The sequence below is a fragment of the Ceratotherium simum genome, chromosome 2 (genome assembly GCF_057802395.1).
Source record: "Ceratotherium simum simum isolate JZ-2026a chromosome 2, ASM5780239v1, whole genome shotgun sequence".
Classification (NCBI taxonomy): domain Eukaryota; kingdom Metazoa; phylum Chordata; class Mammalia; order Perissodactyla; family Rhinocerotidae; genus Ceratotherium; species Ceratotherium simum.
In genome coordinates this window covers 71,945,058-71,970,647 of record NC_141901.1, presented here as the reverse complement: position 1 = coordinate 71,970,647, position 25,590 = coordinate 71,945,058, and the positions used below count along the sequence as shown (strand labels likewise).

Below are 25,590 nucleotides of genomic sequence, written 5' to 3'. Positions count from 1 at the left end.
ATGACCAAAATTAGCCCACTCAGGGCTCATTCCTTGGTAGCAAATCAATAGATCTTCAACAGCAAGTGCTAAGAAATCACTTATACCTGATACAATACTATGTATTCCAGTTGATTATAAAATCTTTTAAATTTTTTATACAAAAAAAAGAATTAAATGCTTTCCATTTGTGATAATATATTTTTTTAAAGTTTACAGTCATTGTTAACTAAATATTTAAGATCTGTGGCAAAAAATATTATCTCAGGTTCTTATTCTAACCATACAAGGAGTTAAAATTGTTATGTTTTTGGCTCAATGACTAGTTTGGAAATCTTAAGAATACAGAACTTAAGATTCAAACCAATATATACTCTCATTGTATGAATATAACAGAAACTAAGTAAAAAGAATGTAAAATCATCAAGACATACATAGTACAGGAAATTTACAGAGTTAATAACTACTTGTGCCAGGAGACCCTTGGAAATTCCTGCCTTTTAGGCCGAGGCTTTGGACATTTGCCATGTTACAAATCTTCCTTCACCTGGGAAGAGATGGGATTGATAAACTGTCACTAATGTTCCTAAAGGACAGTACTAAAGGTCCTGACTGATCTCAAGAGATAATTTTAACACGTTATAGGAAAAGAAAGCATATAGTTTTGCAAAATTCTTATGTATCTGTCTGGAAAAATTATGCATACCTATTACTTTGTAATTTTTTTAAAAGAGAAAGTCTTGCTTCTTATTGCCTCAAATGAGAAAAGTTGTTGAATGATATCACTGTCAAATATCTAAGTTATAAAAGGTGGGATCAAGACACCTCTTTCCTTTTGATACAGTTCAGATTGTGTCCACAAGGCAAAAACCTGGATGACTTTCTTTTACTGATAACCCCTCCTTAGATGGAGGAGGTTGCAGGGGGATAGAGGTGTTTCAATTTACCAACTTTTGAAATAAGGGAAGAAACCTCAGAAGCAGATGAGTGGAAATTCTCTTAAAAGACAATATTTTAATATTATCTTGGGTTTAAAATAAAAGAGATTTTGCTGTAAAACCTCTGACTCATTTCTGTCTCTCTGTGAATATTTGCTTCACTGTTTTATATAATAACCAATTAATTAATTAGGGCCCGGCAAAGAGACAGTAGTCTCCTATGACCTTGACAAGGACTATTTTAACACTACTATTTAATTCTGAGATGCCATCTAAATGATCTTACCTTTGCAAAAAGACTTCAATATGCCCCATATTAAATTGTAAAAGGTACGATGGGCTAAAATAGAAAAAAAAATATATATATATATATACACATACACATATACTACATGCATTTTTAGAAATTTTACATACATAAATACTGTTATGGGTTGAATTGTGTCCCCCTCGAAAAAGATATGTTGGGAGTCGTAACCTCCAGTGCGCCAGCATATGACCTTATTTGGAGATAGGGTCTTCTTTGTTCAATTGGGGTAGGGGTGGGCAGGAGCAGAGCAGCAACCTCTCACCCTGGAGACAGGGTCTTTACAAAGGTAATCAAGTTAAAGTGAGGTCATTAGTGTGAGTCCTAATCCAATATGACTGGTATCCTTGTGAAAAAGGGAAATGTGGACAGAGACATGCACACAGGGAGAACGCCATATGAACACGAAGGCGGAGATCAGACTGATGCATTTACAAGCCAAGGAACGTTGAGGATTGCCAGCAAACCACCAAAAGCTAGAGGAGAGGCATGGAACAGATCTCTCTCACAGCCCTTAGAAGGAGCCAATCCTGCCCATAACTTGACCTTGGACTTCTAGCCTCCAGAACTATGAGACAATAAATTTCTGTTATTTTAAGCTATGCAGTTTGTGGTACTTTGTTATGGCAGCCCTAGCAAACTAATATACATACCTAAGTCATTTTGGTGGCAGTGTGATTTAGAGTATAGCCTCTGGGGTCAGACAGAACTATGTTTAAATTCCACCTATCCCACTAACTAGTTGTATGATCTTGGGTGGTATCTTGTCTAAGCTTGTTATTTTCATCTGTAAAATGAGAGATTGCTCTGTTTCATAGGGTTATTATATAGATTTGATAATGCATATAAAGCTGTTAGCATAGTGTTTAATACATTGTGAACATGCAAGTGGTAGCCATTATTACAGTATTTACATACAAATATATCCCCAGGTATAGTCATACATAAATCTACAAATGGACACAAAGAAATATAACCAAGGCCTGCAAGACAAATACACAATCCTTATTATCATGGACCTTAAAGTATAAAAGGTGTTATGTTATAAAATTATATATTTATTTAAAAAATAATTTTGATAAACATTATGGGAAAAGAAAGACAAGGTCAAGGTCATTATAAGAGGAAGATTCAACCTAAATTGGGTGGTGAGAGAAGGCTTTCCTCAGAAAGTGACATTTAAGGATAAAGATGGTTCTAAGAAAATACAAAGGCCCTATAGTAGGAAACTTCAAGATATTTAAATAAGAAACCAAAAGGTCTGTTACTGGAGCACAGTAAACAAGAGGAAAGGTGGTAGGAGGTGAATCAAGGGACCAGATTATTCATAAGCTTGCCTCATGTGAAGGCATTTAGACTTTATTGTTTTTGGTTTTTTTTGGTGAGGAAGATTGGCCCTGAGCTAACATCTGTGCCCATCTTCCTCTATTTTGTATGTGGGACACCGCCACAGCATGGCTTGATGAGCAGTGCATAGGTCCGTGCCCAGGATTTGAACCTGCGAACCCTGGGACACCAAAGCAGAGCCCGTGAACTTAACCACTACGCCACTGGGCTGGCCCCTAGGCTTTATTCTTAGAGCAATAAGAACCCACAGAAGAGTTTTCATTAAGGGACTGCTACTCTTAAAGCTTCACTTTCTAGTGTGTTGAGAATGACTTGGATTAAAAGGGATTGAGAGTGGATATATAACTATCCACTCAGGATTATATCAGTAATCTAGTGAAAAGATGATGCTAATTTAGACTACCCCATGGTTAACTGGCCAGTTCCCTCCCTTATAGTCCAGAGTGGTCCCAACAGCTTCAAAACCAAGCCCAGTTTAACACTTTCTGACTCTGATCCTCATCATGCCCTTATGTGTGTTTCAACACTCCACCCTTTCACTACTTGACTAGTACTGGCTTTAACAGATTATAGGCAGTATTATTTAGAATAAAAATAGCTTCTGTTTATACTTCATTTAAAATGTATTACTACATTAATAAACACATTGGACCTTAGATAAATGAGTTTGATGATATTCCTTTTAGAATACATGAATAAACCAAATACTAACTCCTACCTTAAGACCATTGGAAGCTGATCAATACTGATGCCCTGTACAAATACTAGATACGCCAGAGAAGCCATAGAGTCTGCTAATTGTTTGTCTTCTTCTTCCTCGAATTCAAGATAATCCCAAGTCCTCTTTTTCCTTCCATGATTAAAAATCACTTTGGGGAAAGGATGTCCAATTGCTGATAAAAAACCCTGTGAAACAACAAAAAAGAAAGCTATAGCAGACCGATTCTAATGTGCCTTCCCCCACCCCATATTCACATCCTATATAATCCCCTCCCCTTGAGTGTGGGTGAGACCTGTGAGACTTGCTTCTCACCAACAGAATAAGGCAAGATGTTGCTCCCATAATTAGATTATGTTATAAGACAGAAGTGAGGGGATTTCTGCAGATGTAATTAAGGTCCCAAATAAGTGGATTTTGAGTTATTGAGAAAGGAGTCTATCCTGGGTGGGCCCGACTTAATCAGGTAGAAGGTTTTTAAGGATGATCCAGGCCCTCCTTGAGAGTCAGAAACTCAACCCTGCTGGCTTTGAAGAACTAAGCTGCCATGTTAGGAGAGGGCCTATGGAGAGGGCTAGGTGGCAAGGAACTACAGCCTGTAGGAGCTGAAAGTGGTCCCTAGCTGACAGCCAGCAAGACAATGGGAACCTCAATCCTATAGCTCCAAGGAGATAAATTTTGCCAACAACCTGAAGGAACTGAGTGGCAAGATGAAAAAGGTGTGGAGATGGACGGGGTGATGGTTGCACAACAATGTGAATGTACTTAATGCTACTGAACTGTACACTTAAAAATGGTAAATTTTATGTTATGTATATTTTATCACATTTAAAAAAAATGCTCCAGATATCTGAGATCAATCTAAAAATGTGCAACATAAAAGTAGTAGTAGTAAACTAACTACTCAGATGAAGAATACTCTAGGAAAATGCTCCATTGACCACTGTCTGCCTAGATACCAAGTGGGCAGAAGAAACACTGGTCAGGGGCATCAGAGGCTGAGGAAACTGCTGGTATCTCAGGTCATATGGGCTCTTGTGTCAAAAGAGAAAGAGAAGCATCCCCACGTGAGTGGAAAGGACTACAGTTTTATCTTTTTTTTTTTTTTAAGGAGAGAAGGAGAGAGAAAGACTCAGGAAATACAAGGTTGCTCCTATGCCTCTTATCCTATTTGACTCTAGTCAAATAGAAAGCACCTGACCTTCAGAATCCACTGGAACTGATCTGCGTTTTGGCTCTACCACTTACGAGCTGTGAGACAGTGGATGAGTTATCTAACCTCTCTAAAGCCTGTTTCCTTATCTAGAAAATGACATAATACCTATGTCAAATATTGAGAAGCTCCACAAAAAAAATATAAGAAAGTTAAGGTCACAACAATCTACTACAGAGAAGTCAAAAAGAATGACAAAAACAGCTAAATCAGAATGAATACTGAGCTTCCACATATTCACTCATTTCTTCAACAAATGCTTGAGTGCCAGGCACTGGGCCTGACATTGTGGGGAATTCTAAAGCCAAATAAGACTTTTCCAGCCTTTAGGGAGTTAAAATGTGCTGATCCCAGATGGCTCCATTAGTCATTTCAGAATACAAAAAGGAACCAGGGAAAATCATCCTCAGTCACAAGACTGCTATTCAGCTACCAGATGCTAAACATATACTGCTGTACTGATTTTCAAAGCCACACATACTTGTTACAGCTATAAGACGAAAAGTTTACTGTACTCAGATTCCAAATGTCCTCTTAATCCTGAAGCTGCATTTCTTCATTCAGCCAATGCTACATGTGTTTTTTCCCACAGTAAAGTTAGCCGTTTAAAGAATCATCACATGTAACCAGATTCTATAGTGCTGCTCTGGGTATCTGGGGTCCACCTGTGTCCAAATTAGGGCCTTCACTATCTATCCACACACCATCTTGCTCAGACCTGTGACGTACCTGCCACTCTACAATTTCTCGTGGTAGCCTCTGCCCTTTCAGGAACGTTCCTATCCTGCAGCCCTTGGGACATTCAAGCATTTCTAAACCAAAATAACTTGTGCCAAAAGAGGGATGGCTGAGGCCATCAATCTCAAGCATGCCACACTTACCTATGCTTCTCCAGCATAAAACAGAAGGAACCTCCCCACTCCATCCCCTACCCTAATTTCACTTCTACTTCTTGACTGCTTTGTACTTCCTCACTGCTGGCTCTTTCTACTTGTAATGCTCCTTCCACTGAGATCCTAGAACCTTTCCCCTACATCCTCAACCTCTTCATAGATGCTTGCTCTTTCTCACTGCTGTAATTGAACCTGACTGATTTCTGGTGGGAGCTGCTCATACTCTCACATCTCTTACACTGCACAGCCAGGAAGGCAGCAGTGGGGAAGGGTAGTATGGGGATAGGCCTTGGTTCTTCCTGCACTCGCAAGCAAAAGCACATTTTCCTTTGAGTCAGATACCATACTGCCCTTTATCTGTCCTTATCTCTGTCATATGCTGACTTCCTGGTTATTTCCCCACATTCACTGAAGACTTTGGTACCTGCTCATAATCTTTTTCTCTATCTAACTCCTGCTATGATCCTGGGAAAGTTCAATGTTCATGTAGACAACTAATTCCTCTAACAGGCCATCCTCAAGGTTCTTGGTTTCCAATTCTAGTGCCTTAATTTCTGATCTATTTCAGCAACTAATCCCATCCTGGATCTCTGTCAACATTTGGAGTTATTCCATATTAGATAACTAAACTCCAACATTCATTTTCTGACCGCAACTTCTTATCCTACCTCACCTACCAATCTGCTTTTCTATCTCTGACTTCTCCAGTCCTGTGACCCCTTCATTTTAACCCACCCATCTGTCCTCCGCAAATCCCCTTCTTTCCCTATCCAACCAACACGCTATTGGCCATTTGAACTATCTGTACTCTATATCTACCCAATAAAATGCCAGCCTTGAAAAAATAGCTATAATCCACCTTCTCTACTTCTACACCTAGGCAGCTGAGTACTGCTGGAGAAAAATCACACAAAATACAGACTGTTATCACTATAGTTGTGCTGTAGTGCTCAGCACTACTGACTAATGCTTTCATGGTCTTCCACCATCTCTCTTTCCTTTCTCCTCAGTATTCTAAACTTTTACCAGGTTCCTGAAGCCCCTTAATCAATCCCCATTTCTACCTTCTCATTCTTAAGAGATCTCCTTCACCTAGAAATCCAAGGCCAATGGATCTAATTTCCCTCAATTATAATATTCCCTTCCTACACAAATTTCTCTACATGCAAACCTATTCTTACCTTCTCCTCTCCAGATGTCTTCAATCTTATGCCCAGCTGTCTGCTCTCCTCGAGCCACATTATTTCAGTTATCCCATAACACTTCTCCTTTCCCCTCTAATGGTTCCCACCCCTTCAGCATATAAATACGCTCAAGCCTCCCCATCTCCCCCATTACCTTCCTACCGTAAACCCATGTCTTTTAGCTATTACCTCTCTTCTTCCTTACTCATCCCAACTCTTTTAAAGAATAGCTTATCCTTTTTCTCATTTTTCATGTACTCCTTTATCGACTCCACTGATTTTTGTCTCTAACACTCAACTCAAACTGTTCTTGCTAAGATTATCAATGCCATCTTACTTCCTGAATCCAATGGGTTCTTTTCAACTGTGACTTTACAGGCACTCTCTGCTGTATTCAACAGTACCAATCACTTCTTTCTTCCTGAAATTCTACTACCCCAGTATTTCTACCACGTCTTTGACTCTTTTTTTCTTGGTCTCTTTTGGTGCGCTCATTTTAAGTGCTAGTATCCTATAGGGTTCAGTCCTGAGCCCTTTTCTCTTCTCACATTGATCTACCTTTAGGGATCTCATCCACCCTTATTCAAAATTTGCTCCTTTAAAACTTGCTTTCTCTGGATATTAGAAATATAAGAAATTTTTGTAATCTTGTTAGGTGTCATAATGGCATTGTAGTTATGTTTTTTAAAAAGTCCTTACCAATTAGAGAAGCATACTTAAAGACTTATGGATAAAATGATTTATCTAGGACTTGCTATAAAATACTACAGCAAAAAAAGAGGGACGATAGATAAGACAAGACTGGCAAAACGTCAGTAATTGTTAAAGCTGAGGGATGGGTACATGAGGGTATGTTACATTGTTCTACTTTTCGGAATGTTTTTAAATTTCCATAATAAAAAAATTTTTTTTAAGCACAAAACCCCCTGCTCCTTGCTCTGTATTTTCCATCTCAATTATTGGCACCTTCCTCTGCCTAGTCACCCAAGCAAAAAACATCATCCATGACTCAACCTTTTTACTATTTTTCTAAATCCAACCCATGACCAAATTTTGCCAGTTTTACTTACTATAAAGTTCTCAAGTCAGCCCTCTCCTCTTCATCTCCACCACCATTTCCATACTCAGGTTCTCATCATTCTCACTTAACTCCCAAAAGACATCTAACCGGTCTCCCTACTTCCAATCTTACCTCGGTTAAATTCATCCTCCATTAAAGTGACGAATCCAAAACACAGTTTGATTATATCTCACTCCCAGGCTTAAAATTCTTTAACAGTTTCTAACTTTCATACCCATCTTCTCAAAATAGGATACATATATCATATCTGATGGTGTTTATACTATATCCAGGGGATTATACTGTACTCTAGAATTAGCAACAATGAAGAGGCCCCAGACTCTTATGTGCTCCTGGGAAAACTATGTATCCCTATTTATATCAGTCACCAAATCATCTCTCATCATCAGAATCTAGTTCCCCTAAAGTTCTGGCATCTCCTTTTCTAACCCCTTTTCCTATCCCTCCTCAAATTGACATACCTTTCAATCATGGCCTTGGGAACTCATGGTCATCAGCAAAATCCATTCTTCTCTAAATGGTCTCTTACATCTTTTGCTCTAAGTGAAATCTGGTTATCCTCTGAAAATAACTGTTTTCTCTGCAACCTTCTCTAAGGGTTGCTATTTTTTTACCCGTATCCATTCTACTACTGAGCCTGTAAATGAAATATCTGGTCTCCTTGCTACTTCTAGACCATTCTCCTCCCTCCTCTCTACAATCCCTCAGCTTTGAAACTCATTTCATGTGACTATACCACCTCTACCCCTCCTTGCTACAGTCATTAGCAGACCCCAAGGTCACTCCATTAATTGGCTTTCTGATATTACTCTTACCATAATTCTGTGTGACTTAAATGTACAACCAGAAATATTCTAATACCCTGGAATTTCAGGTGCTTTACTTTGTCTAGTCCAGGGAGCTCAGGCTCCACTCTCTCCTTAGAACACACTCCCATGGTCATACCCCAGACATGGTCATTAGTAACAGTAACTTTTCCATAATATTAATTTCAAGCATTCTTTTCTTTAACTTCTGATCTTTTTGGCTCACTCCTTTTAGTAACCTAACTCCAACAACTTGCCAACCACACCAGGACCTACAATCTAGTGATCCCATCATCTTTTCACTCGCTCGCGTGTAATATGTCCTAACTTGCCTACTTACTGAGCTTAAATTCCAATGCCCATCATTAGTCACTCCCCTGCATAATGCTCAATGCTCTTCTTGCCCCTCTGGCTTTGTAGAGCTCACACAGTTCTCAAAACCCCAACCTAATTAAATCCAACTTTTCTCCTATGCTGCACCTACATTTGTGCAGCTGAACATGGCTGAAGAAAACCCACAGTCACAATAACAGCTCTAACTAGAAATTCATGACTATCATCTCAAGTACATATTTTTCTATATTTCAGATTTGTTCCCTAATATAGAATCCCAGCACATTTTAAAATACTCGTGATGCATAAAGTCAAATTGCTCTTAAGATAAAATTTACTTATTTCTGGAGTTATTTTGAAAATTTTACCATGAGCCTTAAAAGTGAAAATATCCTTTGGCCTAGAAATCGCACTTCTAGGAATTTATTTTAAGGAAATAATTAAAGAAATATGCAAAGATTTGGTTAAAAGGATACTTATCATAAAAGAAAGCTGGAGTTATTTTATAGAAATGAAAAATTAGAAAAAAATCTAAATGTCGAACTACATGGCCCACGTTAAATATATTACACTAAGTCCATACCATGGACTACTATTCAGCCAATGGAAAAAATTCATAATATACTAAGAGAAACAAAACAGATTACAAAAGAATACGTATAATATGATAGAATCTTTGAAAAAAAATGTATCTATTTATGACTATAAAAGTGGAAAAAAGTCTGGAAGGTACTGTGAGATAACAGAAAATATATATATTGGTCTCTGCATCCAGTTCCTGGCACAGAGCCCCTGAAATTCTTACAATTTCCTAAGTGATAAGAACACTAGGAGCATCTCTTATTCAAGTATTTGTCTTTGACCTGTTCCTGACACAGGTTACCTAAAACCTTTGTAAATTCTTAAGTGATAAGAACACTAGGAGCATCCTTTGTGCTACTAAGGTGACTCTGGTGGGCTCCTGGATGGGGGCTGGTCACCAGAAAGACCAAGCCATGATTAGAAGCTTGAAATTTCCAACCCCACTCCCCCTACTTCTCTACAGAGAGGACAGGGACTAGAAATGTAGCAATTATCATGCCTACTTGAGGAAGCCTCCATAAAGTCTCAATAGTATGGGGTTTGGAGAGCTTCCAGGCTGGTGAACATATCCACGTACCGGGAGGGTGATGCACTCAACTTCATGGGGACAGAAGCTCCTGCACTTGGGACCCTCTCAGACCTCGCCCTATGTATCTCTTCATCTGGCTGTTCATCTGTATCCTTTATCATATCCTTTAATAACCTGGTAAACATAAGTAAGTGTTTCCCTTGCTTATGTGAGCTGTTCTAGCAAATAATTGAATCCAAAGGGGGAGGAGGTCATAGGAATCTCCAATTTGTAGCCAAGTTAGACAGAAGTTGTGGGTAACCTGCGGACCTACCACTTGTGATTGGCATCTGAAGTGGAGGGCAGTCTTGTGGGACTGAACCCTAAACCTGTGGGATCTGACTCCATCTCCAGGTAGATAGTGTCAGAATTGAGTTAAATTGTAGGACACACAGCTAGAGTTGCAGAATTGCTTGGTGTGGGAAAAAACCCCACATATTTGGTGACCAAAAGTGTCAGAAGTAAAGTGTTCTGTGTGAAAGTAAAAGAGAAAGACACAGGAGAAGAATTGTAGGTTTTTCAACACGGGTGTTAATATTATTTATATTTGGGTAATAAAATTATTGGTGTTTATTTTCCATCTTTTTGTTTATCTGTGGTCTACAAAAAATACATATTGCTTTATTAATAAATGTATCAATTTACATGCTCATGTGCAGTACATGAGAATACAGCAGGATAACATTTTAGATTATAGGAGATATTAAAGCAGATTAAATTAGCTGTACTTACTATTATTTCAGATGCAAAATACCTTAAAGGATCATTTCCAGCTTCTTCAGACTGCTCAAGGAATTGTGCTGTCAGCAAAGGGCATTTCAAACTTTTGAAACAACTAAGGTATAAGAAATGGGTAATTATGAATACAGCACTTCCTAAGTATAAAATACCTGTTCTATAAACATGTATATGTTAATTTTACATGAAAAATAACATAAACAACAAGAACTCAATGGACTGTAACACTGGTGATATAAGATCCTTCTTACTAGTAACGGGAGAGCATGAGAACAACTTGCTAGGCTGAGTGTAGTGAGATTCACTTCTATGTCTGGACTATACCAATGGATACTGAATGTTTGTCTGAGGACCAGTGCTAGTCTATATGTAGTTTTCATTAGTTCAAGGAAAAATTGGATCAATATAGTAGTTTTTTCATAAAGCTATATTTGTTTTATTTAGAAAATTTATTCTGTGATTAAGCCTTTCCTATACTTGTTAAAGTATCTTTTCTTTCATGAAATAATGGGTTTTATAAATGGTAAAAAAAAATTTTAATGTCCTAACCTGACAAAATAGAAAGCTAACAGTAGTTTTAGTCTCCAAAATTTTAAAAATAAAATTATTGGTCCAGGGGCCAGCCCGGTGGCATAATGGTTAAGTTCACATGTTGTGCTGCGGTGGCCCAGGGTTTGCAGGTTCGGATCCCGGGTGCATACCTACACCACTCATCATGCAATGCCATGGCAGCTACCCACATACAAAAATAGAGGAACATTGGCATGGATGTTAGCTCAGGGCCAATCTTGCTAACCAAAAAAAAAAAAAAGAAAAAAGAAAAAAAATTATTGGTCCATGTAATTCAACACTCTAGTCCAACACTGTCCAATAGAAATATAATGCAAACTCCATATATAATTTAAAATTTTTTAGTAGTCACATTAGAAAAGTAGTAAGAAACAAGAGAAATTAAATTTTAATAATGTATCAACTCAATATTTCTAAAATATTATCATTTCAACGTATCAGTATAAAAATTGACACATTTTAGTTTTTTCTTTAATAACAAATCTTCAAAATCCAGGGAGTATTTTATACTTAGAGCACTTCTTAATTTGGACTAGCCTATGTCAAAGTGCTTGACAGCCATATCGAACAGTGTACGTTTAGTCTATAGTACCCTTGGCGCAAATGCTATTGGGTACTCTGCTACTGTTTTTGTGGTCAAGTTGGATGTTCAATTGTCTGCTGCTGCTTCTGCTGCTTTCAAAAGGAGAGTAGAAATACAATTCCCCCACAGAAAGACCAGATTCTTCGAGCTACACCTATCTATTTCCTCAACTTCTACTATTCACAGATTATGATGAGTAAAGGCAATTCATAGAAGAATATAAAGTAACTAAACAAATGGATTTTGGTTTTTAATTTTTAAAAATATCAATGCCTCATTAAATGCCCATGATATCAACTGAACCCTATATTCTTCTAAAATTCAAAATTTCAAACTAGATTTATATTTCCATTGCAAACAAAAAAAAAATAACCGATCTATTACTTAAGTATATTGTGAAATGTTCTTAAAAATATACTTACAATTTCAGTAATTCATCCTTTAACTTTTCATTTTCAAGTGAGTGTTCTTTGTCATCCATGACTTCTTCCACAAAAGGCTTAGTGAACTCTATTAAGGCCTTACAACACTGACAAAGGCCATAGTCATCTGTTTGTATTTGTTCTTTTGAGTATGGAACAGGAAGGACAGATAGCTGACTCCAAAGGGTAGACAATGCTAATCCAACTGAATATGCCTTGTTGTTATGAAGTTTCTGAATCACTAAAACAGAGACCAAGTTGTTACTTGAGGTAGACTCATCAAATATGCTAAACATGGGACAAGAAGTCCAGTAAATGTAGAATTATAACACATTTTTTTTCATATTTTAACAATTCTGAAATCAGGATGACATAACATAGCTTAATTAGCAGAGTGCAGAAAATAATGGACCTTTATACTAGAAGTGTACATTTACATGGCACTTTACAATAGATGCCATGAAATCTTGTTTAGGTATGTTTATGACAGGTTACATACTTAAGACAGAAACACTTCTCTCCACTATTTTTTGGTTGTTTTAAGTATAAAATAAGAGAAAGTGTCTTGTAAACTATAAAGCACTGTAAAAATGAGAGGTAGTATTATTAGATTTTTCTTTCTAGAAAACTTTGAATATTTCAAGTGGTACAAAGCTGCTGGGCATTCACATTTAAAACAAATTTACTCTAACTTCTGATTCTCGGTCCTTCTATCAGACTCTGAGTTATATGTAGGTCATAAAATGAAAAAGTAGCCTTTTCTTATGGAAAAATACCATTTGCCTTGGTTACCAAGGTCCATTACTTACCAATACTATTACTGCACTTAGCCAGGGAGCCTTTTCTTTCCACACTTGTTCATTCTTCCACAGTTACCTTTGCTATTCCCAATCCCCACCTCCCAGTGCAGAGGCTGAGCAATGCCCTGCCTGATACCGTTTTTAACCAAGATAAAGGACAACCACAAAGCTATCAGACTGAGTACTACAAACACCACAGAGGGAATCCTTTAAATATGTTTACAGGGAAAATTCTAACTATAAGTTGCAGATAGGAAGGTTAGGCAAAAAGCTATAGGTTATAACATAGCACACTGAAATCAGCATGACATTCAACAGAATATTACTGGGTACCCACTCTGTACCAGGTATTGTCATCTTTCTATGAGCAGGATTCAAACTGGCACTGCTATTACTAGTTTAAGCAGAGTATTCAATAACTAGTCATAAACTTTACTTTGGTATAGTGTTGACATTTTGGAGTAATATCACTTATACAGATAAAACAAGAAACACGTATATATGAAAATACTCATTACCTGTTTGTAATGGCTGAAGTAAAAGAAGGATAATTTGGGATATCTGTTTTCCAGAGGGCTCTTCAATCAGCTCAAGCAAACCCAACAATAATTCCTTTGGATTACATAACTATAAAAATATTCACAATTGAACCTGTTTAATATAAGTTTTATTTAAAGCCACATGATTACTATTTTTAAAAAAAGGCATATGCTGAGAAAATATAATTATTTTTGCTTAACAGTAAAACACCTCATACAATTTTTTTAAAAAAATACACTAGGAAAACATAGAATCTGTGATTGTCAAATCACTGTAAAACTATAAAGAAGCAACAAGTCAAAGGGTCTCTCAATGGACAACTACATGCTGGAGATTTAAATTCCTGGCTAAAAGAAGAGTTAGAGAAATAGGGGAAGGGAGAGCCTGATTACCAGAGCTGAGGTTTCCTTTGAGCTTTGCCTGTCTACTCCGAAGGCTGCCTTAGTTTCCCAGGGCTTCCAACATGTGGGACCTTTCCATGTATGCAGTGGTATGGAGATGAGCACAGAGTCTCTTCTGTCCTTCCTGAACAGATAAAATTTTGCATTGCCTTCTGACTGACTGGCTATATCTTATCACCTCATTTGCCTTGTTTTTTTAAAAGCTCTCATAGTTAATAACTAATATCTAGATGGAGTTCTCTCCTTCCAAGTATATATTTGTGTTTACTTGCACTGATCTGTAAGTAGCTTCTTATAATGTCCTTTTTCTCAGAATTTATCTTTCTTAACTATCATTTTGACTTATAACTCTATTAAACTTTTACGAAGAATCTCTTTTTAAAGATTTTATTTATTCATTTTTTTTCCCCCCAAAGCCCCAGTAGATAGTTGTATGCCATAGGTTCACATCCTTCTAGTTGCTGTACGTGGGACTCGGCCTCACGTTGGATGGAGAAGTGGTGCCTCGGGGCGCGCCCGGGATCCGAACCCGTGCCGCCAGCATCAGAGCGCGCGCACTTAACCGCTAAGCCACGGAGCCGGCCCAAGAATCTCTTTTTAAGGTTGTTAGTCACAACTAATCTATTTCCTATTCCTATTTCCACTGTGATCACTTGCATTCTGGGTTTTTCATATTCTTTTAGGGAACATACCACAGAGGAAAGAGCAATGAGATTTGATTCTAGTTCCAATGTTGCCAAAAGATCACTGTGGCCTTGAACTACCTCTGTAAACCTTATTTCTACATCTATACAGTAAGCTACTTGTTAAAATAGAGCTTCTTAGGTCTCTCCTTGGAGATTCTGAATCTGTGTGTCTGAGATGAGGTTAGATAATTCTTATATCCAGAAAATTTGGGAAAACTGAAATGGACTTGCCCATCCAATCAATAAGGTTGGGCCTTTTCTCCAAAGAGTTCCCTCCTATATTTTCATGAACTAAAAAGCTTTCTCACCAAAAACAAGCATTAAACATTAAAGGGAATTATAAAATACTGCTGTGTATTATGACAAAGAGAACCTAGTTTTGTTCACTTACCTTTACTAATAAATCAAGCATCTGAAAATAGTATTTTCTTTTATCATCTTCCTTATCATTCCATAAAAGGCATCGAACAACAGGCCCAATAAGATTCCAGCCCATATTCTTGATGATGACCTATAAAAACATTTTCAGAGTAAAGCAAATACTGCCATCTATAGGACTCTCACAGTAAGCTTTCTTAACTTGGAGGAGCTTAGAATTTCCTCTAAAATAGGAAAGATGAGACCTATGACATCTCACCATTGACTTCCTAGAGCTGGCTGCTAACAGATACCAACATTTTAAAATAGTTTTTAATACTTTCACTGAGGAAAGGCAAATGGGCCTTTACTTTTAATCAGGTAAGCTGGTCTTTCCCAGGATTTAAATAGTTCTTTTATTTCCAACGAGAGAGTTAATTTGCTTAATATGAGCAAGTACTTAATTTTCATGGAGAATTTTGCTCCCCTGATTCATAAAGAAACCCAGCCAATGCTCATGAACCTTCTAAAGTTCCTTGGAGAATCTCTAAATATATTATAGTCATGTAATTTATGTAAAAGAGGGGATGTCACTTCATTAATTTTCTTTCATACATAAAAGTTGCTTCTACTTTCAAAGGTAGTTCAGAATGCTTACCACACAAGAAAAAGTTTATAATTAGTGATTCACATTCATTATCAAAACCACTGATTTTCAAAACTATCAACAATATTCTCCACTTCACTGGCCTGAATTCTACTTCAACTCCTTAGTAATTATCAAGTATATAATATATGTCAGGTCCCCAGAATATTCTAGGTGCTAGAAATAAAGCAAGGAACACAGATAAGATCTCTATCCTCACAGAGTTTACATTCTAGGTTCATTCATAGAAAAACACATCTAGGAAGAAGACAAATAGGTACAATACCCACTCTGTGACCCAGTCTTATAATAAACGTAGAGTATAAAGTATGGAAGGAGAATACTCACTCTCATCTAGGGAAAGCAAGAGAGGCTTCCCAGAAGAGGTGATGGCTAAGCTAAGGCTTTTAAGAAAAACAGAGAAGTCTGTCAGGCATAGATAGGTGGGACATATATTCAAGGCTCTGAAACGACAATGTGTAAAGGTATACGACTTAACATGTCCTAGAGAACCAGCAACAGAATATGTTAGGGTATGTGAACACACAGTTCTTAAAAGAGGAAATACTATATGTTTACATCTCTGCTCATTTATCAACAGGACATTTTAGTGTTTGTCTTCTCAATCTGCATGACTTCCCTAGATGTTAATGTTACTTAGTTGTATTTATGACAAAAAATTATTTGGCTTTTTGGTTGTCCTTATTTTTTATAGAGCAAAAAATACTGATGTTTTTCTTTGGTCCCCCTTCTACTGCTTTCAGGTCTAAAACGGATTTCCCCCTTTAAAGATTTATAAACATTCATTTAAATTTTTAAAAAACATATATTTCACCTATTTTTTTGATTCAATAAGATTTATGCTAGAAACATGGCACAAAATGAAGACTAAAATGTGGTTTTTTTTTAAAACAAATAGCAAAACAATCATGCTTTTTTCCTAATGGGATAGATAGTTCAGTTGATCTCTCTGAATATTTTTTCCATACTAGTTATTTCTTCTGCCTGGCACACTCTTCTCCCAGATAGCCCCATAGTTTATACCCCTGCTTCCTTCAAATCTCTGTGCAATTTCACCCAGCACAGTCTATCCCCCTAACCATGATTTATTTTTCTCTATAGTATCTATCAATTTCTAATATACTATATAATTTATTTATCATGTATATATCGGTCTTCATTAGAATTTAAGATCCATATGGGCAGTGAGTTTTGTTCACAGGCCTATCTATTCCCAGCATCTATAGTAGGGCCTGTTACAAAATAGGTGTTCCGTAAATACAAGCTGAATGATGTCTACTACTTCTAAGCGTAACAAATTATCCTCCCTCCAAAGATTTGAGAGTCTGTTCTGTTTTCTTCTATTTTTTGTGTGGCTTGACTTTTAATATTTAGGTCTTTACTAATCAGGAATTTATGTTATGTGGTTATTAATTTTTTTCCAAATTACTAAATATTTATTCCATGATTACTTATTAAATAAGCCTATATTCGCTTTTTAAAACTTACTGTGAGACTCTACTTTTCCAACTAAGTACTTCTTTCCCTTTCCATAGGTCTACTTCTACCCTATAAATGATTCTCTGAGAATAATTAACTATAAGAGAAATTCTAGATTTGAATAAGATTTTGCATATTTGAGCTGAAAAAGAATTTTGATAAAATATTTTACAAATATAATCTCAGCTGCAAGGTACCCTCTCATTATTTAAATAGTGAATAGTCATGAGGAAGGGGAATAAACACTTACTATCCATCAGCTAAACCTTGTTTAGTTTAATACTTACAACCCTACAGGGGAAGACTGTTCTCCCCAGTTGACCGATGAGAATGCTGAAGTTTAGAGATTACCGAGATGCCCAATGTCCAACAAGTAAAATGTGGCAGAGCCCGGATTTGCATAGAAGCCTGTCCAGCTCCAAAGCCCATGCTTTTCCCACTACACCAGTGGTTTTCAGTGGGGGCAATTTTGTACCCAACCTACCAGGGGACATTTGGCAATGTCTGGAGACATTTTTGATTGTCATTACTGGGGGTGGGGAGGTATTGCTACAAAATATCAATAATGCCATCTTGAGAACCCTTGCACTATAGTATCTTAGGACAAACTACTATTCATATGGCTTTTTTAAAAAAACATTTAACACAAAGCAGATTAATAGGGCTGGCCCCATGGCATAGTGGTTAAGTTCGCTGCACTCTGCTTTGGCAGCCTGGGTCCATGGGTTCGGATCCCAGGCACAGACCTACACCACTCATCAGCCATGCTGAGGTGGCGACCCACATACAAAACAGAGGAAGATTGGCACAGATGTTAGCTCAGGGCTAATCTTCCTCAGGCAGCAAGAGGAAGATTGGAAAAGGATGTTAGTTCAGCACGAATCTTCCTCACCAAAAAAAGAAAAAAAAAAAGCATATTAATAGTAAATCTTAATTGTGTCACCTGGCAAGAAAATTAGGTTGCAGTCAGTTTTTGTTTCTTTTTGTTGTTGTTGCCGAGGAAGATCTGCCCTGAGCTAACATCCATGCCAATCTTCCTCTATTTTTTAGTATGTGGGCCGCCAGCACAGCATGGCCGCTAACAGAGTGGTGTAGGTCTGCACCCAGGAACCGAACCCGGGCAACCAAAGTGGAGCATGCTGAACTTAACCACTTCGCCGCCGGGGCTGGACCAAGGTTGCAGTCAGTTTTAAACACTGTCTTATCAATTTTTGAACCTTTGAATTTAGCAGACCACACGTTACAAAGGTAATTCTCAAGCTATTAAGACTAAGCTTCACTATCCTTAAATCTATCACAATCATCTAATCTCTAATAATCATGCACAAATCTACATCTTAATCTCCTATTTCCCTTCTGGGCTCCAAACATTACTTTTTAACTGCCTGCTGCCTCTTAAACTCAATATTTCCAAAATACACTTATTTGTCCTCCTTCAGGAAACTTGCTCTTCTTCTTAGGTTGCCTTTTTCTGTTCGGTACACAATATATTATCCTCTCAGAGGCTAGAAACCCAGTCATCTTTGATGCCTCACTCTGTCTCACCCCACAATCAACTAGTTCCCTCTGTTCTACTCTAAAACTTCCCTGCGAGTGCTACACGGACGAGAGGCAGAACAGACTGGTTACGAGCTTTGAAACCAGCCTTCGTAGGTCTGAATCCTGGATGTCACATAAAAGCTGAGTTACTTTTGGGCAAGTCACTTATCTTTCAGTGACTGTTTCCTTATCTACAAAATGAATTTAATAGTAGTACCTATCTTATGGGATTCTGGAAAGGCTAAATGACCTAACACATGTAAAGCACTTAAGACAGCATCTGGCACATAGTAAATACTCAATAAATATTAGCTATTATTAATTTTATTATTATTAGCTAAAAGTAAGGTACTCTCAAAGGTTATCCTCTGAGAACACAATTGGGAAAAATTAAGGAGTTAAAGAAAATATTAAATTTACTTTATTTTGGGCTACAAAGGTACCATAAACACATATCAAAAACAAATGTATTAAATAAAATGTTCTATTTTTTCAAAAATTTTTTTAATTTTTAAAATCTTTTTTAAATAAAAAAGAGATAAGCTCTTTGAACTATTGACTAAAAGATTCTACAACAATGTGTGATTCAAAAGTTTTAGGAACCTCCCAAATACAATCAAGGAGCCCTAGATATAATCACGGGCCAGCATGACCAGATTGTGGTATCAACAAAAAAAACTCCTGTATAAATAAATAATACTATAAATGAAGAAAGAGTATGTTCCTGGAAAGAAGATGATCTTCCCTTGTATAAGAAGGGGAGTCCAAAGACACAAAATTTGGCAGTATTGCCAACACTGTGTCCTAGCTGTTCCTGATCCCAAAAAGATCCTTTCCCATTGTGGAGAATGACTTCTCAGACAATCATAGCTGGACGATAATGGCTAGTAAGGTCATCCAGCTCTCCCCATATTCTGATTCTAGGCACCTAATACTTAATATTTGGTTTTCTATATTCATCTGGCTGGAGGAAGAGAATGTGCTGATCACCAAAAATGAGTATCTAGCCTGCCTGATACTTATATTTCTCAATGTAAATTAATGATTCAAATGCCACTTTTGATCCCCAAACCAGAAGTAATCCCTCTTCTTCTAAAGCACTTTACTTATATTTCAACTATAGCACTTACTCTGGAGAGGCTAAATGAGTTAACAGACATAAAGCATCTGTTTATTCTGCCTCCTTCTTCCTAGCTGTTTACATGTTTATCTCTTCCACCAGAGTGTAAGTACCTTAAAGCATATGAATAGTCCTAATTCCTTTTTTGTTTCCCACAGTTTCCTACTGTGGAAATTTAAGTTGATTCTTAAATGTTTGATGAAAAAAATGAATGGATGAATAATAGTATCATGTGGCTATTCTCTCCTAGTAAAGACTGAAAAGTACACACAAAGATTGTACTTACCTTATTCTTTTCATTTTGAATAATTTCTAATAGCTGGTCTATGTGCCCTTCATCTAAGCATCTTTGGCCTGCTAACTGAAATAGGCCAAAATCTTCTTCTTTAAAGTCTTGCTCATCTAGGATTTGCTAACAAAAACAAAATAAACAAAAATCAAACATGTTGAGGTAAATAAAAATCCAATAACTACCTGATTTATTTAACTCTCTGAAAAAAGGAAATCTGTTTAAATTCTAGATAAGTTGCACACAAGCATATGTATGAAAATTAGAATTAGCCTAATAAATATTTTAATGAATGATCTTGAAATCCATTGTACCAAAGAAATCTATGGTAAGGATCAGCATCAACAATTTAAAAGGTTATTTAGACAAGTATGTCACTTAGAGAAATAATCCAATCTGCCTTCCTGCCCTCATGCTATTTTTTCACAGGTCAAAAGAAGCAAGGATTAAAGAAGATTAACGATTTGAGTGATTGCAAATGTTAATAAAAATAATCTGTACCCTTCCCATATTTTGAAAGGTATTTTAACTTTACAAAAAGAAAAAATTACTTACACATCTCTTTATTATAGATTGAAGTTCCTCCACAGCCATTCCTGTTTTTCCTAGTTTTGAGGCTGAAATGTACTAATATAAAACACACTGTTAACTATAAGTGATATTACACTGAAGTATTAATAAGTTATGTTTCATTCTTATGAATTATTAGTAAATACAATAAAGAAAATGGAAACTTGTAAAGCTGAAATGCTTTTACTGAAAGTTAGTATGTTAACCCAAGAAAATAAAAATGTATTTTAAAAAAAATTCCTGTTGCATCTTTTAACTTTTCTAGAGCATAGTTTTGAAAGATAGACTTTAAAAAAAATCGTCTAGACACTCTCAAGAAGCAACACAAATATGCACTATATAAATGACTTTAAAAAGAAAAAGTATTTCTTTTCCGAAAAAATCTCCGAAAGGTGGGCCTGAAATCAGTAGGGAATTTTTTATGTTTTAATGTCCCGCCAATGCAACAAAACTCACCCAGAGAGGGTGCAAGTTCAGACGCCCTCCACCCCAAGCGTGACCGAGACATTTCTCTATAAGAGATGCACTCCCCAAAATAATCAATCCAGTCAGTGAAATCACTATATCGCACGGAGACGAGGCAACCGGCGGTCCTCAGGACAACACCGTTCCGTTGCCACCGGCCATCGTTTCTCCCGGCAGGAAGGCCGAGCCCCAGGCCCGCAGTGGGGTCGCGGGTCGGCGGGGTCCTCACGGCTGCGCGCTCCAGGGCGGATGAAAGGCCAGCGCGCGTGCGGGCGGCATCCAAGGGAAGCCATTTCTCCCGATTCCTGCTCGCCTTGACGTTCGGGCCCCACCACTTCGCAGGGCCTAGTCGGTCCGCGGCCCCGAGTCCTGCGCGGCTGACGGCCCCCGGCGAGCCCCGAGCCCCCAGCACTCCCGGAGCGCCCACTTACCGGCCAGCCCTCCCGCCCCTCTCAGCCACCTCCTCCACCTCCGGGGGCCGCGCAGGTCGCTCTCCGGGCCCCGCCCCGCCGCGGCCGGCCCCGCCCCGCGCTGCGCGAGGGAGGCGGAGCCTCGGGAGAAGACGCCGAGGCGGGGCCCGACCCTGTGAGGACGCGTCCCATGGCTGAGCCGGCCAGGCTGCCCTCGGCCCGCCCCAAGGCCCGGGGTCCCCGCGCCTCCCGAAACGCCGCAGGTAGGAAGAAGGGCCTCTTCCCACGTTTGGACCCTGAGAACTGAGCCCCGACAGAGTTCCAGACCAGGCGCGCGGGGCGCTCCCGAAAGGCTGCGCCGGGGGAGGTAGTCTTCGGGGCAGAGAAGGCCGAGAGCTTCTCACCGCCGTCCTCGCGCGTTCTGGGGAAGACCTCCGGCCGCCTCCACCTCTTTCCACTAGTATTCCACGATTTTCCCCAGAAGGGCTGTGCTCCAGTCTCTGAGGGAAAGGGCAGTAGAGATCCTGGGAGCCTGGAGTCGCCAGAGTGAGCAAGTGACCATGGCAGCGTCAGCGGGCAGTGCGCAGCTGGCCTTGAACCTAGCACTGGTCCTCCTTCCAGATGTCCTGCTGATCTGGTGCTCCGGTTCTCTGAGGTGTCATACTCCTCCCTTTCCCTGGGAGCGAACATTTGGGGGATGGAGAGAGGTTGCCCATAAAAGGAGCCAGATCTCAGATTTGCAGGAGTGCCTAACTATGCAACTGTGTTTCAAGACAAAATTCAATCCCGAAAGAGGTACATTTTAACCAAAAATTCGGGAATAACTAATTAATTTACAAAAACAAATTGGATCCCTTCCCATTTCATTTGATTTACACACAGGATTGGAAATGAAATGTGTGGAAAAGAAAAAAAAAATGGTCTACAGTATATTTGGGCAGGAATCTGTCCTGTAACCTAGTGTGTTTGTGTATACTTGACCTACTGATTTTGGGGTTTTTTAATCGTAGGTACTAAACAGACAAGTGCCTTGCAACAAGAGGATGCCTCCAAAAGGTATGAGAACTACTTGGACAACTGCATTCTCTTATCTGTTTATCTTATATTATTTGAACCATTTTTAAAAACAATAATGGGTGCTACCCTTGAGAAAATTCTTATGAGAGAGAAGGGGAATATCTGGGAAGCACTATAGTTCTCACACAGACTGTTACATCCCCGTACTCCGTGCTTTAAGAAAACCAAATCAGACACTTGTAGATCACTGGTGAAGGTACGAGTGTCTGTAGAAAGGTGTCTATGGGAATAAACAGTCCTGAATTAACCAGGTACTCCTTTTCCACCTCTCCAGATACTTTCTACTTTCTTTGTATGCCAGAGACACCAAGAAACCTTTTCTGTTGTTTGTTTACATCATGTCCATATTTTCAGCAAAAAGTTGTCCTGTGCTGGTCTCTTGGCTTCTCCTAAAAAGGCAAGATTTATATCCTGTCACAAAGGGTTTCTGGAATAGGAATAGTCTATGAGGATGATTAAGTAATATATATCTATGATTTCTCATTTTGTGAAGTATTGGCTTTGACCTTAATTTACTCATTCTTTCAAAAATTATTTACTGAGTCTAAGATAGACTAGACCTGTGTTAGGCCCTGAGGATATGGTTTTTTGTGTGTGTGTGTGTGTGTGTGTGTGTGTGTGTGTGTGTGTGTGTGAGGAAGATCAGCCCTGAGCTAACATCCATGCTAATCCTCCTCTTTTTGCTGAGGAAGACCAGCTCTGAGCTAACATCTATTGCCAATCCTCCTCCTTTTTTTTTCCCCAAAGCCCCAGTAGATAGTTGTACGTCATAGTTGCACGTGCTTCTGGTTGCTGTATGTGGGACGAGGCCTCAGCATGGCCGGAGAAGCGGTGTGTCGGTGCACGCCTGGGATCTGGACCTGGGCCGCCAGCAGCGGAGCGTGCGCACTTAACCGCTAAGCCACAGGGCCGGCCCCGAGGATATGGTTTTGAACAGAATAAACACAGTCCTGTCTAGTGGAACAGAGAAATACCTATTAAATTATCACAAATAAATACATAATTATAAATTGTGATAAATGCTATAAAGGAAAAGACTCTGATGTGATGAGGAGGAACTAATAATGAGTCCAGTTTAGTTGGAGTTTGACAGAGAGGATGGCAAGTTTTCAGGGAAAGGCTTCTCTGAGAAAGTAATAATTAAGCTGAGACCTGAAGGCTAAGTAGGCATTAACCAGACAGAGAATAGTGAGGAGAGACCTCCAGCCAGAGGTGGCAGTATAAGTGACAAGAAAAAGCTTGGACGTTTAAAGAAAGGAGAGATGCCCAGGGTAGTGTGCAGTGTTCTGAGCAAGGGAAGAAAGCATAGGAAAAGGTTAGAGAGGCAGGGTTCCATTCTTACAGTACCTGGTAGGCCATGGTGAGAAACTTAGATTTTCTAAGTGCAAATGGGAAAACTTTAAGTAATAAAGCGTTAGAATTTAAAAAGTTTTAGGATGTTAGGGATGATGATCATCTGGAACTGGAGAAATTGGGTACATTTGAGATCTGCATTTGGAGAGGATTTCCCTGTGGAGCAGCATGATTATCCTGACTTGGTTTTAGGAAGTATTGCAAGAGTAAAGTTTAGTTAATATTCATAATGACTGTAATTTGCAGCTCTCGTCAACACTGATCTGACCACAAACCTAAATAGATTATATTTTATTCTGAGCACTACAATGCCAGGAACATAGATAAGCTAAAATGTATTTTGAGCAGATCCTCCAGGATGATGAAACAATTAAAATCCCTGGAGGTAACCAAATAGTTGTTGAGGGGAGGGATCCTTTATAAATTTAGTCCAACTGAAAAATACTTCTACATTCAATCCAAGTGAATACTATTAAGCCAGAAATTAAAGAACTTTGCAAAAATATAAAACAATTCTACACACTAAATTTTTTATTTAAAAGATATATTAGGGCCGGCCCTGTGGCTTGGTGGTTAAGTGCGCGCGCTGCGATGCTGGCGGCCCGGGTTCGGATCCCGGGTGCGCATCGAGGCACCACTTTTCTGTCCATCCTGGGGCCGAGTCCCACATGCAACAACTGGAAGGGTGTGCGGCTGTGACATACAACTATCTACTGGGGCTTTGGGGGCAAAAAATAAATAAAATCTTTAAAAGATATATTAACATGTAACAGGTATATTATTATTAAATGAACGAATAAATGCTTTAAAATTTTCTCACTTTCAATCTTAATATGGTAAATATCAACAGATACAATCTACGTAAGCAAAAGCTCTATAAAGGAGCGCTGAGACAAAAAAGTTTGAGAACCGCTGCTGTGCACCACACTCCCTGTCATCATTTGGGCCAGAGGGCAGCAGTAAGACAGGGCTGTTCAGGGGAAGCAGCTGTAGGTATTCATCAGTTAAGAGGAGTGTGGTGGTTACTACAGGCTGAGGTAGTTAACAGCTTAAGTCAGCAATTCCTAATGCAAATTGTGTACGGATCTTAGTACATTACGTAGCTTTTGTTGGTAGGCGCAAAATGAGAAAAATAAAATAACGTTTTTCATAAAGCTAAATGTATTCACTATAAAGAACTGCCTATTAATCTGAGTTCATGTCTTTTTTACTTCCATGATGTAAGAGTGGCCTTTATGAAATGGTGGGAAAACAGGTGTTAGTTGTAGATTTCTTCTAGTTTTAATGTCTCTATTTGTCCCTAGTTGACAATCCTGTGTCAGTCCTCCAAATTGTTTTTTTAAAACATATTGCTCCAGGCAGGGAATTAGAGTTTAAAGTCTTGGGAGTCAATGAAGGTGGGAAAAATGGTGAGTATATTCTAGGTCCAGATATGAGAGCCAAGTCAAGGTCCTGGAGGCCAGCAAAGGTTGTTCTGGTAGGCAAGTAGAAACCAATACAGGAAAGGAGCAAATAAGTCACCAAGATACTTGGTATCTTTGGTCCTATGGCAGTGATGCTCAGCCCTGTTGCACC

The 25,590-nt window shown here is 38.6% G+C and overlaps 2 protein-coding genes across 9 annotated transcripts in view; one reads left to right on the top strand and one right to left on the bottom strand.

Moving 5' to 3' along the window:
* The window catches only part of GLMN (glomulin, FKBP associated protein), a 38,380-nt gene extending 16,728 nt beyond the window's left edge, over nucleotides 1-21,652 (bottom strand). For 3 of the 5 annotated variants that reach the window (XM_014780155.2, XM_087447547.1, XM_087447552.1), the window contains exons 1-8: nucleotides 20,696-20,811; nucleotides 20,138-20,263; nucleotides 15,081-15,200; nucleotides 13,581-13,689; nucleotides 12,263-12,503; nucleotides 10,682-10,784; nucleotides 3,290-3,477; nucleotides 1,204-1,257 (exon numbers count right to left, since the gene is read on the bottom strand). In XM_014780155.2, the coding sequence (XP_014635641.1) occupies nucleotides 1,204-1,257; nucleotides 3,290-3,477; nucleotides 10,682-10,784; nucleotides 12,263-12,503; nucleotides 13,581-13,689; nucleotides 15,081-15,200; nucleotides 20,138-20,263; nucleotides 20,696-20,734 (980 nt within the window). In that variant the 5' untranslated portion in view covers nucleotides 20,735-20,811. Of the gene's footprint in view, nucleotides 1-1,203; nucleotides 1,258-3,289; nucleotides 3,478-10,681; nucleotides 10,785-12,262; nucleotides 12,504-13,580; nucleotides 13,690-15,080; nucleotides 15,201-20,137; nucleotides 20,264-20,695; nucleotides 20,812-21,166; nucleotides 21,506-21,606 lie in introns of those variants that run through there. The other 2 variants (XM_087447538.1, XM_087447544.1) reach the window with 2 other exon arrangements.
* Nucleotides 21,653-21,760: 108 nt separating this feature from the next.
* RPAP2 (RNA polymerase II associated protein 2) overlaps nucleotides 21,761-25,590 on the top strand; it is a 75,239-nt gene continuing 71,409 nt past the window's right edge. Inside the window, exons 1-2 of one of the 4 annotated variants that reach the window (XM_087447529.1) lie at nucleotides 21,761-21,848; nucleotides 22,596-22,641. In XM_087447529.1, coding sequence (XP_087303655.1) covers nucleotides 21,776-21,848; nucleotides 22,596-22,641 — 119 coding nt within the window. In that variant the 5' untranslated portion in view covers nucleotides 21,761-21,775. Of the gene's footprint in view, nucleotides 21,849-21,896; nucleotides 22,381-22,595; nucleotides 22,642-25,590 lie in introns of those variants that run through there. The other 3 variants (XM_087447516.1, XM_087447523.1, XM_014779912.2) reach the window with 3 other exon arrangements.